We start from the raw sequence: 12,889 nt of genomic DNA on the forward strand, positions 1-12,889 counted from the left end.
AAAAAAAAGTAAAAACCAAACCACTGAAACAAAAGAAAAAAAACCCAAAAATTCAAGAAGTTTTTTTTTTTTTTTCTTTTAGGCAAAGATAACAGTTTCTGATCTGCGACATGGTGTGATTTCAGTTCAGTTCTCACGGTCTAGGTGGTCGTAATTCCAGGTTGGTTAGTGTGTTGAGGTTAGCGGTCGAGATGGCCTGTCCCCTGCTTATTGCGAAATGGCATCGTCGCAGTACAAACCTCTGGGCTGGCCCTCCTAACCCCTGTACCACTTCCTCCTTCCTGTGTACCCTATCTCCAACCCTCACCCAGTAAGGCCCATTAGCACGTTCCCCTTTCTCCTGGCAAATTTGCATAATTAGTCACTGCCTTTTTTTTTTTTCCTAGAACCAAATCATGGCAATGATTTTTCTCAAGTAAGCGTCCCATCATTCTCCTGATTCTATCACACACACTCACTACTAAGTTTACCCTCAAATTATTGCGGCATGTTAAACATGTACAGACATAGAGGAAGGACACACTCTTCAATAGAGAATCAGAGAGGAGAGGGGCTGAGGGCAACAAGGCAGTGTAGAGTTCAACCATCCAAGCCCTACCAGAGCATGAAGATATTTTTATATATTGCAGAGTAAATTCCCCAACAGTCAGAATTTGTCCCTGAAGAAGGTTAAACCTTAAACACCTGCTTCAAAAAACCCAAACAAATTAACCTGGAAAAAAAAATAATCAAAGAAAGAAAAGAAGGAAAAAAAAAAAAGAGAGAAAAAATATGGGGGGGGGGGGAGGAAGTAAACTAAAGAGAAAGAAAAACAAAAGAATCTCTAAGCCTAAGGGCTTAAAAATTAGAGGCATAGCCTTTTCTCTATTTTCTATATTTATATGAAAATAATTCATGCTTCATGCTAAATACATTATTTACCTTACAAGAACTTTTGTTATTTTTTGAATTAAAAAAAGTTTGTTTTTGTGATTTTTTTTCTTCTTTTTCATTTTTTTTTCTTCTTCAAAGGAACCCATGCATTGTGAATCAGAAATTCTGCTGGCTATACTGGGTGAATGTGAAAATCTTTGATTTTTGCAAAGCTGAGTCCTGACATTAATTGCAAACTCCTTTTTTGAGGAGTTTATTGTTTGACATGTTTTATTTTTTTGAGGGGGGGGGTCCATCAATATGCCTTTAATCTGTTAAAAATACACAATACTAATGGCAGGCTCTGTAGCAATATTTGTTGTTGTTGTTGTCCATTTGGATCAAACAAATTTAGAAAGAAATAGAATCTGTACCATTATTTTCTTCCCTAACAGCTATTGTCACTCATTGGGCTCGATTGCTTTTTAGTTAGGCAGTAAAGACAGGGCTTGTATTTCAGCACTAACGTTTCTCAGTCTAGTTCTTGTGTTTGTGTGCGTGTATGTGCCTTCAGGGCCAATCTTCAGGTTTATGGCTTTTGGAACATTTTCTTAATTTAATATAGAACAGAATTCAGTGACTAGCAGTAGCTCTAAGAATGTACCCCGCTATTCTTCCTTAAGTTACTGACACCTGAAGTATTGAAACAGCCCAATCAATGTTCACCTGTGAGGCATTACCAGGTTCAAGGTCAAGAAGCATGGAGGGCAGACAGCTAACTCTGGCTACATGGCCATGCCCAGGACGTTCCTGGTGTACTGGGATGCATGGTACCACAAATGTGGGCCTGCTCCTAGCGGGCGCCGGGGGGCTTCTTTGTCTCTAATCACTCCATGAGCCTTCAAGCGACCAGAGGCATGCTGATTTCTTAAACCAAAGGGTTGGGCCTGAGTGACCGGTTGTTAGTGGCACAAATGCCCTTATGTGTGTCCCTGGGGGCATGAACGAGGATAAACCCTGTAGATTCGGCCCCATCTTTTCTGACAGGCTGCAGGAAGCAATGGTAATTTGGCTTTTGTGTATTTTGTTGTTATTGTGGTTGTTTTTCATCTTCGGATAATGAAAAGCTTTTTGTAAAACAGCTGAGTGTCAATATGAGTTCTATGGCTTCAATCTCCTTTAAAAATAAACTTCTTAAGGGTCTAAAACAAAGCAGACAGAAAGGGGGGGGCAAATGAAACAAACAAAATAATAATAATAATAATTAAGGAAAAGGAAAAAAAAAAGAAAGAGAAGCAAACCAAAAAGAAAGATAGAAAAAAAAAAAGAAACGAAATTGCTGATATTGCCACAAATCATTAGAAATCTCCTGACATGCTGAAAACCAAATGGCCATTAAGTTCAAAACAAATCAGTGACTTGTTTTCAATTCTTCGCGGTTTCCTTTTGCTCCTTCTGCCCCTTTGCCGTCCGATTGGTGATGTTGTTCAGGCAGGAGCGGATGCCGGCCAGGTGCAGGAGCGAGCCCGCCGCCTCCTTCATCTCCTCGTCGTCGCTCTCGGGGGGCTTTTCCGTGCGTCTCTTTTTGAGGGGCAGCGAGTCGCTGGGGACCCTCCTGGCCTTGGCGAAGTGCTGGCGCTTCTTGTGCTGGGATGCATAGCCGCTGTCCCCCAGGGCGTCCTTGGCGTCCTTCGGGCTGGCCTTCCTGTCGTCCTCCTCCGCCTCGCTGGGGCTCCCGGGGCTCGGGAAGCCCCCCTCGCTGCCCTCGCTGCCCTCCTGGCTGCCCTTGGTGGCGAACTCGTAGTGATCGTCAGCCGAAGAGGAGGAGGAGGAGGAGGAGGAAGAGGAGGAGGAGGAGGAGGAGGAGGTGGAGGAGGAGGAGATGGAGTCGCTGGCAGGTGAGGTGCTCCTGGCGTCGGAGGACTTGGCACTGCTATAGTTGTGGTCCTCCTTGGGGTCGCCGCTGACCACCGGGGACACGCAGGACGGCTCGCTCTCAGTCCGCAGGCGGCAGCCACCGAGGCCGTTCCTGAGGGGCGACATGCGGAGAGGGGACACGGGTTAGAGGGCGCAAGTGCTGCGTGCAGGGCTGACCTACCTAGCCAGGGGAACCCCGAGGTCAAGGGGTGGGGAGTAGGTAGACTTCTTTCTTTCTTGGTGCCAGGACTGGGGCTTGAATTCAAGGCCTGAGTGCTGTCTCTTGAGCTGTTTTTCAAGCTCAAGGCTGCTGGGGTTCTGCCACTCGAGCCACAACTTCAACCTTAGGCTTTCTGCTAGAGCGTCTCATGGACTTAACTGCCTGGGCTGACTTTGAACCATGATCCTCAGATCACAGCCTCCTGAGCCAGCACCTGGCTCTAGGCAGGTGTTTTAACACGCGCTAAAACTCCAGCTTGTCTTGCTTTTGTTACGATTCCCCACCCCCCCATCTTTTTTAAAATTCTACCAGTCTGGGTGGGGCAATAACCTCCTCTATGCTTCCTTATCAATAAAAACGGTGTCCACCCTCAGGGTGGATGGGCTGATGGGAACTACCATCTGCAGCTACATGGTGTGAGCTTCACAGTCATGGTTACTCCCTGCCGGGCCACACCTTCCTTGCATCTGATGGACAGCTGGCTTTCTAATGTGCCCAGCACATGGCTGACACACAGAGCGAGTTGGAGGGACATATACTGGTAGGAGGGAAGGGTTACTCACCGCAGGAGGGAAGAGTAAAGTGAGGGGGTGAGGGAAAGTTCTAGGGAAATGTGGTTGTGTCAGCCCAGCCCAGTTTCCTGTCAGCTCATCAACCCTACCATGCCCTTCTAAGAGCTCTGTGGAACGCGGCCCCAGGCTGCTTGTGGATCCCAAGTACAAGGCTCTTCCTTGCCCTCCAGAGAGCATTCCCACCATCCTTGTGAGCCACGTGCTGATCTCTTCAATGCCTGCGTCTCTGATTGGCGTCACCTATCAGCCTGGTAGACGTGACCCAGTCATGGCTGTGTCTCAATGACTAGCTCTGTGCCATGGGCCTGGTGGATAAAGGCGCTATGCGGAGAAAGTATAGGCACAAGTGGAAGTGCAGGGTAGACAGCATGCAGTCTGGGAGGCGAGTGTGGGTCTTGACCACCATCACGTATCAGGCCTTCCCTGGGGGCTTTGACATTGAGACCAAAGGCCGCGAGCCTAGGACACTGTTTGGAGAGCCCCTTCTCCATCTTTCCCACCACCCCCAGGAGCCTTAAGGCGCAAGGAGACCTCAGCTGCAACCCATGCAGCTAGTAAAAGAAGAGGAGGAAAGGTCCTCTAATGTAAATGGTGCAGCAGGTGGTGAAGCCAAGGCTAAGCTGGTAGAATGAATCCCTCTTGGGGTACCCACAGCAAAATGCACGAGAATCACTAGGTACTTCCATGCCATTAGCATAAACCCCCAACAATTACAATGTGCGTATCTCAACAACGAAGTCCTAATGGGTTCCAGAAGTCTCAGCTTGTGTCTTTTATGCTGATATGGGACTGGCACCACCTGCACCAGATACACCTGCATTCATACCTTAGTGTTGCCTATTAGTGACTGAGCAGGCTGTGTTAGGTCTTGGAGCCTCATCCTCTTCAGATCTTATGAGGCCAGGTAAGGGTTAAGTGATAGGTGCAGGCAGAGGAAGTTCCTCGCGGTGCTTGATGGGTTTTCTCTGCTCTTCTCTGCTGCAGTCACGTGCTATGGACATGCTCATTTTCTCCTTTTCCCAGGATGATGAGAGCCCAAAATAAAAATTACAAGCTCCTACCAGAGGAACACCTCAGGGACTTTTCTGGGGATACAGCCCAAGCTTCGGGGACTGCCTCTTAAATATCCAATTCTGCAGATTTCTTGTTTCTTGGCTACGTCTTGGGTGTATGCAAAAGGCTGGGCCAAAAGTACTCAAGTCTGAAACGTGATAAATGTAACCAATTGTATAGCTTGCCCTTATTAAAGCAGATGAAAACGTGCATTATGGTTCTCCCAGTCTTTGTTGTAGAAGGAAACTACAGTGGAATACAAAAACAATCAGTATATTGAACTTGCATCAACTAGTTCCCTAGTGGGCCCAACTACATTTGGACGAGTAAGTTGGGCTATGGTTCCAAACCCTTATTGTTTCTAATAATGTGGGACATTTGTTCACTAGTACAGTTTTAGCAGAGAATAACCTCTCAAGTCACGACGAGAGAAAAGTCATGAGACCAACCAAATGGGAAATCTGGCCCATGTTAAACCAACTGAACTCCTGGTGAATGTAGGTGAAAGGTGGGTGGTGTCCATTGTGTTTTCACCTACTCTTTCCCATAGGCTTGAATTTCTATAAAATTCAAAGTTGGAGGGTTGGGGCAAAAGCATACTCATATTGAAGCATTTTGAACTCCCTCTCAGAAGAGGAAAGACCTTCAAGGGAGAGCTCTTCCTTTCTTATAGAGGGAGAAAAGCAGCCTCTGTGAGGTACATCAGACCTAGCAAACCCAAGTGGAAACTTGCCTTGGAAGGAAAGGGAATCCAGGGTCTCAAATTGTGGACTGTCTCCGGTCCCATTTAGCATCAAGCTTCCTGTTGCCTGAAATTCCATGAGCATCCGGAGATACTGCCTAACACAGCTGCTTACAGATACACAGAAAGAAACTGAGAACTCTGAGCCTTGCCCATGGTTTAATAAAACAGGATACTCAAATGTTTCCCTATAGTCCCCCCAAAGATGCAAGTTGTCTTCTGGGATGAAGAACCCAATACAACCAATGCCCCAAGCTTTTGCATGAGATCTGCCACATAGACAGTAATTTTAGGGAGTGAGAGTATCCGAGTCGGAATGTGTTTCTTTCTCCTTTGATGAGACGAACGCTCCCTGAGATTTTTAGCATGGCCTTATAATCCATAGATTACACACTAAAGCCAGTGGGAAATGACAAGCTCCTTCAATTATTAATAACGTGGTGAAAGTGGTGGACGCCATCTGCACTGAGTTGGCGTCAAGTATTCCCTGAAGCAAGGGTCGTCATTGAGGGGCACCAAAAGCTTACAAGAAATGAGCCATTCTGAACATGCTGGAAGGTAGCTATCTCCTCAATCTCTCCCCTTCCCCCAAAACGATGTATTAAAATGAATGTGTGCTACATTTGAAATGCCTGCCATTTTTCAGTGTTAGCGTTATTTCCATGTCATGATACTCACAATGATCATAAATTAGCGTAAATGAAAGCCACCTGATTTTATGAGGCCTCTAGGCATTTAAAGCACATGGCTTTATGAAGCCACATGCTATGAATCTCAAATACAACCTGGTATTCATTCTCTTGTCAACGAGATGAGGAATACTGAATACACACAAGTGAGATCTCATGTTGGTTCAAGACAAGGTGATGCAACTCCCAAGCTCCAGGCGAAGCCTATGCTTGGAGGTGGACGTTATGTTATTTATTTATTTCCCAGGAGTTACTTATTTGTCCCTGTGATAGGTAAACGGCACTCGTTGACAACCGTCACCTTGGAGGTGTTGGCTTTAAATGACGGCCTGTTGTGTGGGGCAGGGACACAGGGGAACTACTGCGTGAATAGCTTCAGGAAGCGGGAGACCAGAGCAAAGTCTCCCTGCGGACCACAAGCAGAGACCTGGGCAAGAAGGGGAGACGGCCTGAGGCTTCTACTTCCAGTCAGGTGGCAGGAGAGGCATTGAAGATGTTCTTTACACGACACACCTACATCTTCTAAAGCCAGCCCTCAACTCACTAGAAAATAAAAGAAGCCTTACATACACACATACTCTGACTCCCAGGGACTAAAAAACCTCATAGGTACAAATAAAAAAAAATTAAGGATCATCTGAAATGTGAGCAATAGCAACTAAGTCAGCCAGGGTTTTCCTGGAGTGATGTCTGCCCAGCTCTGGAACAAGATAGAACATTCTTTACATACTTGAATATTGTAATCTCACATTATGGATTTAGTAGTTGTTGTTTTGCTTTTTAAATTGTACTTTCTTCAATTTGAGGAGTATGCTGAGGGTATGGAAGGGGCACGAGGAAGACTGATTTTGTTGGCTTTATGGTAATAAGGGATGCTCCAAAAGGAATTAAAGTGGCCTCAAGTATATTGGTTCCCCCAAGAGGTTCGTGTACATGTTTTAAAACCAAATCCTAAGTGAAAGAATACACTCCAAACCCAAGCCAAGAATTCCCGCAGGTGATTAAGAGCATGCAGAACAGAATTAAACACAAAGGAAGGAAGCCACCCACCCTAAGAGACAACAGAATAAAGGAACAGCAGATGTTGTAATAAGTAGCCATAGGATGTACAGTCAGTATATTTAAAGAAACTCAGGAGATAAGTATGGTGATGCGTGCCCGTAATCCTACTACTTAGGAGACTGAGGTGGGAAGATTGTGAGTTCCAGAACAACCCTGGGCTAGACAGCAAAATCCAGGCCACCCTTCGTTACACAGTAAGACTTAATCTCAAGAAAACAAATAAAAGAAGGGATTGAAAAATATTGGAAAGGAAGAAGGCTATGTAAATGAATGATTTTGGAAAGTGTCAAGTACTTCCAGAGATGCGAAATGTAATTCCGCAATTAAGAAATCCAGTGCAGCAAGAGAGAAGATTCAGAAGATGGATCTGAAGACATCACACAAATACAGCAAGAGAGCCCAAGAGGCACACCCAATGGAGGGAAGGCTGGGTGACATGCACATACATGCAGCTGGAGTTCCAGAGGGGGTGGGGGTGGGGAAGGGAATCAAAAGAAGACCCAACATCTGAACCGAAATGGCTGAGAATTTTCTAGCTTTGATGAGAGCTACCCAATTTCAGGTTCAAAAACCCAACAAATTCCATGCAGAATAAATTAAAGGAAATCTATAACCTAGACAAATCATCACTAAATTTACAACATCATTGTAAAAGGCAAGCGAAGTGCAATGTCTTACCTCTATAGTTCCAGATACTAAGGGGTCTGAGGGAGAAGGATCATTTGAGACCAGTCTGAGGTAGAGAGTGGAAGGAATAAGATTTGAAGGCAGCCGAGACAAAAAAAAATAAAAAAAATAAATAATTCCCAAGGCTCAGTCTCAGTAACAGCTAAAAACTGGGGTGATGGTGCATGTCTGTCACCCCACCACAGCAGGCAGCACAAATGGGATTGTGATTCATGTCGGAGAGGGGGTGGCTAGCCTCAAAATTCCAGGGCAGAAAAAAGCTGAAATTATAGCCCACAGGTAGAGCTCCTGCCTAGTAAGTGCAAGGCCCCGAGTTCAAAACCTCCCTAAAAAGGGCAAAGATATAGAGGTAATAGAAAGAAAACACATCGCCTAAGTTAATTTAGAACAGACAGAGCAGATTAAATGGGACAATATTCTCAAGGTGAAAGAGAAAATGCCTAACAATTTAGAATTTTATATCCAGTAGTATTCTCTTCCAAAAATGAGCAATATATACAATACATATTTTTTTCAGATCAAAATTCAAGGTTTTAACTACAAACTGACCCTCATGATAGGGACTTCCTAGGATGGTATGTTGGGAAAGAAGCAAGGAATCTAGAAAGATCTATGATGTAACAAGAAATGATTCGCATGGAGAATGTAAGCAGGTACTACCTGACTATACAACAACCACCACCACCCAATAATAGTAACAGTAACAACAGAACCAAAATAGAACTAACACAGAACCAAAATAGAAAGCACTACACAAATGTACCATACCATTTAGGAAGTGGGGAGAATTGAAATAAAGGCATTCCAAAGGTTCTGTATTGATCAGGAGGGTAAAGATATTGATCAAGCATTTTAAAATATTCATGTTAAAAAGTTCTAGGATCAACAATGAAAGAGAAACAGGATGAATAACTTCCAAGGCATTAAGGGTGAGGGCAGTAGAATGAGGAGTTGGAGAATTGAATCAATTGAAAACAATATCAGAAAGGAAAAATAATTGGGAAAAGGTAGGGCTAATGGACATGGAAAATATAGTAGCAGAGTTAATCAAATGACGAAAAAAATCCCATCACTTAAAACACAGCCTTTATTAGCATAGTTAAAAAAAACAATGCTATGTTTAACAGACAAACCTAAAACAGAAGTACAAAGACAGGTTAAAAGGATGGAAAAAATTGCAATGTGCTGTTGTAGTGATATTAAAATGAAATGGTCGATTTTAAAGCAAAAATCTTTACTATAGATGGAGAGTCATTAAACATTCATAAGAGCTAATTCAAGGGGAAGATAAAACTGTTTCAAATGCGCATACTTCCAAAAAAACTAGCTTCAAAATACATACTCCTCAAATCGAAGGAGATACAATTAAAAAAACAAACAGCTAAATCCATAATGTGAGATTTTAATATATCACTCACAGTATGCAAGTATGTAAAGAATGTTCTATCTAGTTCTCTCTCTCATGTTACTATGGAGATGTGGTCTAGTCAACATATATAAGGGATGTGATGATAGTGGAAAAGGCTTATTCTTTCAAAACACACATGGCATATTACACAATGGGATTTACACTAGACCACACATATTTTTTTTTTGGTAGACCATACATGCTAGACCATTTAGACTAGACATAGATGGTCTCAACAAATTCTAGAAGCATTATCATACCCATCAATTCTCTGACCACAATGCTTTGAAGTTAATGGTCAGTGCTGAAGAGGTCACTAAAAAAAAATCTGAGAAACAGCTATCTCCTCATTGGTTGGAAACTTGAAAACATACTTCTAAAAATACTCATGGGCCAAAGAAGAAATCAAAGGGGACATGAAAAAATACTCCGTGCTTAACAATAATGAGAAGATAACAAAGCATGTGAGATGAAACCAAGCAGTGGTTTGAAGGAAATTACAACTATCAACTTTTGTAGAAAAAGAAAGGCTTAAAAAATAAAACTATCTAACATACAAAGAAAAACAGAAAACCCAAAGAAACACAGGAAAATACAACTAACATAGGAGCCATTTAAAAGGAGAACAAATGCAAATAGGCCTAGCAGAATATGAGAAGGGGAAAAAGAAAACATGGCAAAATTAAGCAAAGAGAAAAGATACAAAACATAGAATAAAAACAGAAAGCTGTGGGGGGGGGGGGGCAGTTCTGTAATCCCAGCAGGAGAGGATCATGGGTTTAAGGCCAGCTTGGGTTACATAACGCAATCTTTTATTAACAATATTGTGAGGCTAATGCAATCCTGACAGTAAAACAAATCAAAACTGAGAAACATGTTGCATGAGCCAAAAACGCAAAATCCACACGAGTTGATATCTTTATCATGGAATAAACCACAGTAAATGGGGAAGAGTTTTGTAGTTATCTTAAAACACATACCTTACAGATTTTTTAAATGAAGTTCAATAGTCGTAATAAAATACCTTATGTAGAAAGACAGAACTTTGTTATACCGTATCGGTTCTGAGTTAATATCACAGACCCTGCTAAAGTGAGAAAACAAAAAAAGTCTATGGAATGGTAACCCCCCTCTGTAAAATTAATTAAAGATAATAAAAACAAAATGGAAAAAAAAAAAAAGAAAAATGGGGCTGGGAATATGGCCTAGTGGTAGAGTGTTCGCCTCATATACATGAAGCCCAGGGTTCGATTCCTCAGCACCACATATATAGAAAAGGCCAGAAGTGGTGCTGTGGCTCAAGTGGCAGAGTGCTAGCCTTGAGCAAAAAGAAGCCAGGGACAGTGCTCAGGCCCTGAGTCTAAGGCTCAGGACTGGCAAAAAAAAAAAAAAAAAAGAGAGAGAGAAAGAAAAATGTCCATTGTCATTACTTCTATCTAGAGGCCCTGGATTGTGTAATAGGACAGGAAAAGAGAAAAAAAAAACATGGTAATAACTAAAAAGAAAACATTTACTGAAGATTATTTGCCACTATTTACAGAAAATATGACTGAGGATAGATACAGGATTAAAATTACTAAGGCAGGTTAATTTTAGTAAGCTTGCCAGGAAAAAAAAAATCAATCATGAGAAATAAGTTGCATTTCATTTCCACAAATGAGAGGTGAACAGAGACCATACTGTACATGGATATAAATTACACCAGCATGAAAAAAAAAAAGAACCTAGACCACATAAAACAATGGGAAATGTATAAACTCTTAAAGGGAAAATAGAGACAGTGAAGACTCAAATAAATGATACATATTCATGGTTGAAAGATTTCCTATAGGTTATCATTGTTCTTTTCAACATGCCATGTGAAATGATGCCTTTTTCTTTTGTCTTTCTTCTCCATGGTTTTACCCCTGATATCACTGTAACTAATTTTGGTACCCTGGATATTGTATATATGTGTATTGGAACTAGGGAAGGGAAGGGTACTATCAAAATGGAGAGACGAGGGGTAAAAGGCAAGCCAGTGCAACAGTAATACCTACAAAACTGTATGCTGTAAACCAACTGTACAACTCATGGGGGGGGGGTGGAGAGGGGGAAACGTGGGAGAAAAATGTGGAAGGAGGTAATAAGCTGGATAAGAAATGTACGCACTGCCTTACGTATGAAACGATAACCCCTCTATACACCACTTTGACAATAAAGAAATAAAAAAAGATTTAATATAGGAGTATTTTTAAAAAATTGTGTTATCACATGACATATTATAGCCACACAACAGATAAACTTAGTACTAAGTATATAAAAGAAGATACATTCTGTCATTCCAGTTATTTAAAATCTTACCACCAGGCAAAACTAAAAACCACTTATGGATATCAAAATACTTTGAGAAACAATGGAAACATTAAGTACCGTTATCTTAATGACAAAGGAACATGTCACATTTTCCTTCTGAATAAGGCCACGGACCCCTGAGTGCTTTATCATCATATGCTTAGTGACTCTTCAGTGTTTCACGTATTCCTGGGTATGAATCAAACGTCATATAAAATGTGTTCTAAGAAAAAAAAGCAGCCTCCCAAATGGACAGGGAGGTGAATAATACATGGAATGTTGAAGGTAAATGAAGAAAAGTACATGACAAATCATTGAGCTGCACACAAACGCACTCTTTTACCAGGTGTGAAATTTCCAGGAGAGAGATGTCACGTGGGTCAATTTCCCTTGTGAGTTTCTAGTAGTTCCCTACACTCTCCAGTAGTGAGCGAGTTTATTTTTACCTAAGCCTCAGCTGTAAAATAAATATAAAGTTTAAGTTCAAGATTCTCTCTGCCCCTAGAATGTCGAATCTGATAGGTGCATAGTAGTAAAGGAGAAAGAGCTCCAGGGGTTTGGGGTCAGCCCATCCTGGAAGCATCCAGGTTCAACAACCCTGCCTCAGTGGTCATCTCTACAGGGACCCCAGTTTTCTCCCATGATTCACCTGGGTCCAATAGGAAATGACCCCAACACACACATGCTCCTCCAGGGGGCATTTTATATTCCACACAGCACTAATCACCAGGGTCTCAGAGGATCTTTAGATACAGCAGGACAAAGAGCCACTTCCCAAGATACTCACGAAGGGCATGGATTTGAAAGATGAGAACTACCCGAAAGCAGAGATTCTTATGGCTTGCCAATCAGTATGTAAACGCCTGGATCAGAACACAGCCCAAAGCAAAACTTCCAGGAAGAGGGACCAGGAGAAACACAGGCCTCTAGTTGATGTTTATGGTTTTAGCTTTTATTCCTTTTCCCGCAAACCTAGCTCTTTGGTATTTTCTCCTGCACTCCTACCAGAGAGTATCATGCAGCACCCAATTTTATCATTGCCTTCAAAAACCACAGTTTCAGAAAGCAAAGAGCAACAGGTGTTTGCTCTGTGAAAATGAAATAAAAGCTGGCACAATACAAGAGAAGATCAGTTAAATTTCCCCTCTAAATTCCACCAAATCAGACTATCAGCCCTATCTTACACTGCCAGCTTCCTACTTTTTTTTTTTTTTTTTTTGGTGTTGGCCCTAAGAGAGTTTGAACTCAGGGGTTGGGCGCTGTCCCTGAGCTTTTTTCTTTTCTTTTCTTCTTCTTCTTCTTCTTTTTTTTTTTGCTCAAAGCTAGAGCTCTATCACCTTGAGCCACAGCTCC

The 12,889-nt window shown here is 42.3% G+C and overlaps 1 protein-coding gene across 8 annotated transcripts in view; it reads right to left on the reverse strand.

The window, feature by feature from the left end:
* Positions 1-1,074: 1,074 nt before the first annotated feature.
* Foxn3 (forkhead box N3) overlaps positions 1,075-12,889 on the reverse strand; it is a 360,243-nt gene continuing 348,428 nt past the window's right edge. For all 8 annotated transcript variants that reach the window (XM_048361885.1, XM_048361883.1, XM_048361884.1 and 5 more), the window contains one exon: positions 1,075-2,881. In XM_048361885.1, coding sequence (XP_048217842.1) covers positions 2,278-2,881 — 604 coding nt within the window. In that variant the 3' untranslated portion in view covers positions 1,075-2,277. The remainder of the gene's footprint in view (positions 2,882-12,889) is intronic.

The sequence above is a fragment of the Perognathus longimembris genome, chromosome 14 (genome assembly GCF_023159225.1).
Source record: "Perognathus longimembris pacificus isolate PPM17 chromosome 14, ASM2315922v1, whole genome shotgun sequence".
NCBI classification, from domain to species: Eukaryota; Metazoa; Chordata; class Mammalia; order Rodentia; family Heteromyidae; genus Perognathus; species Perognathus longimembris.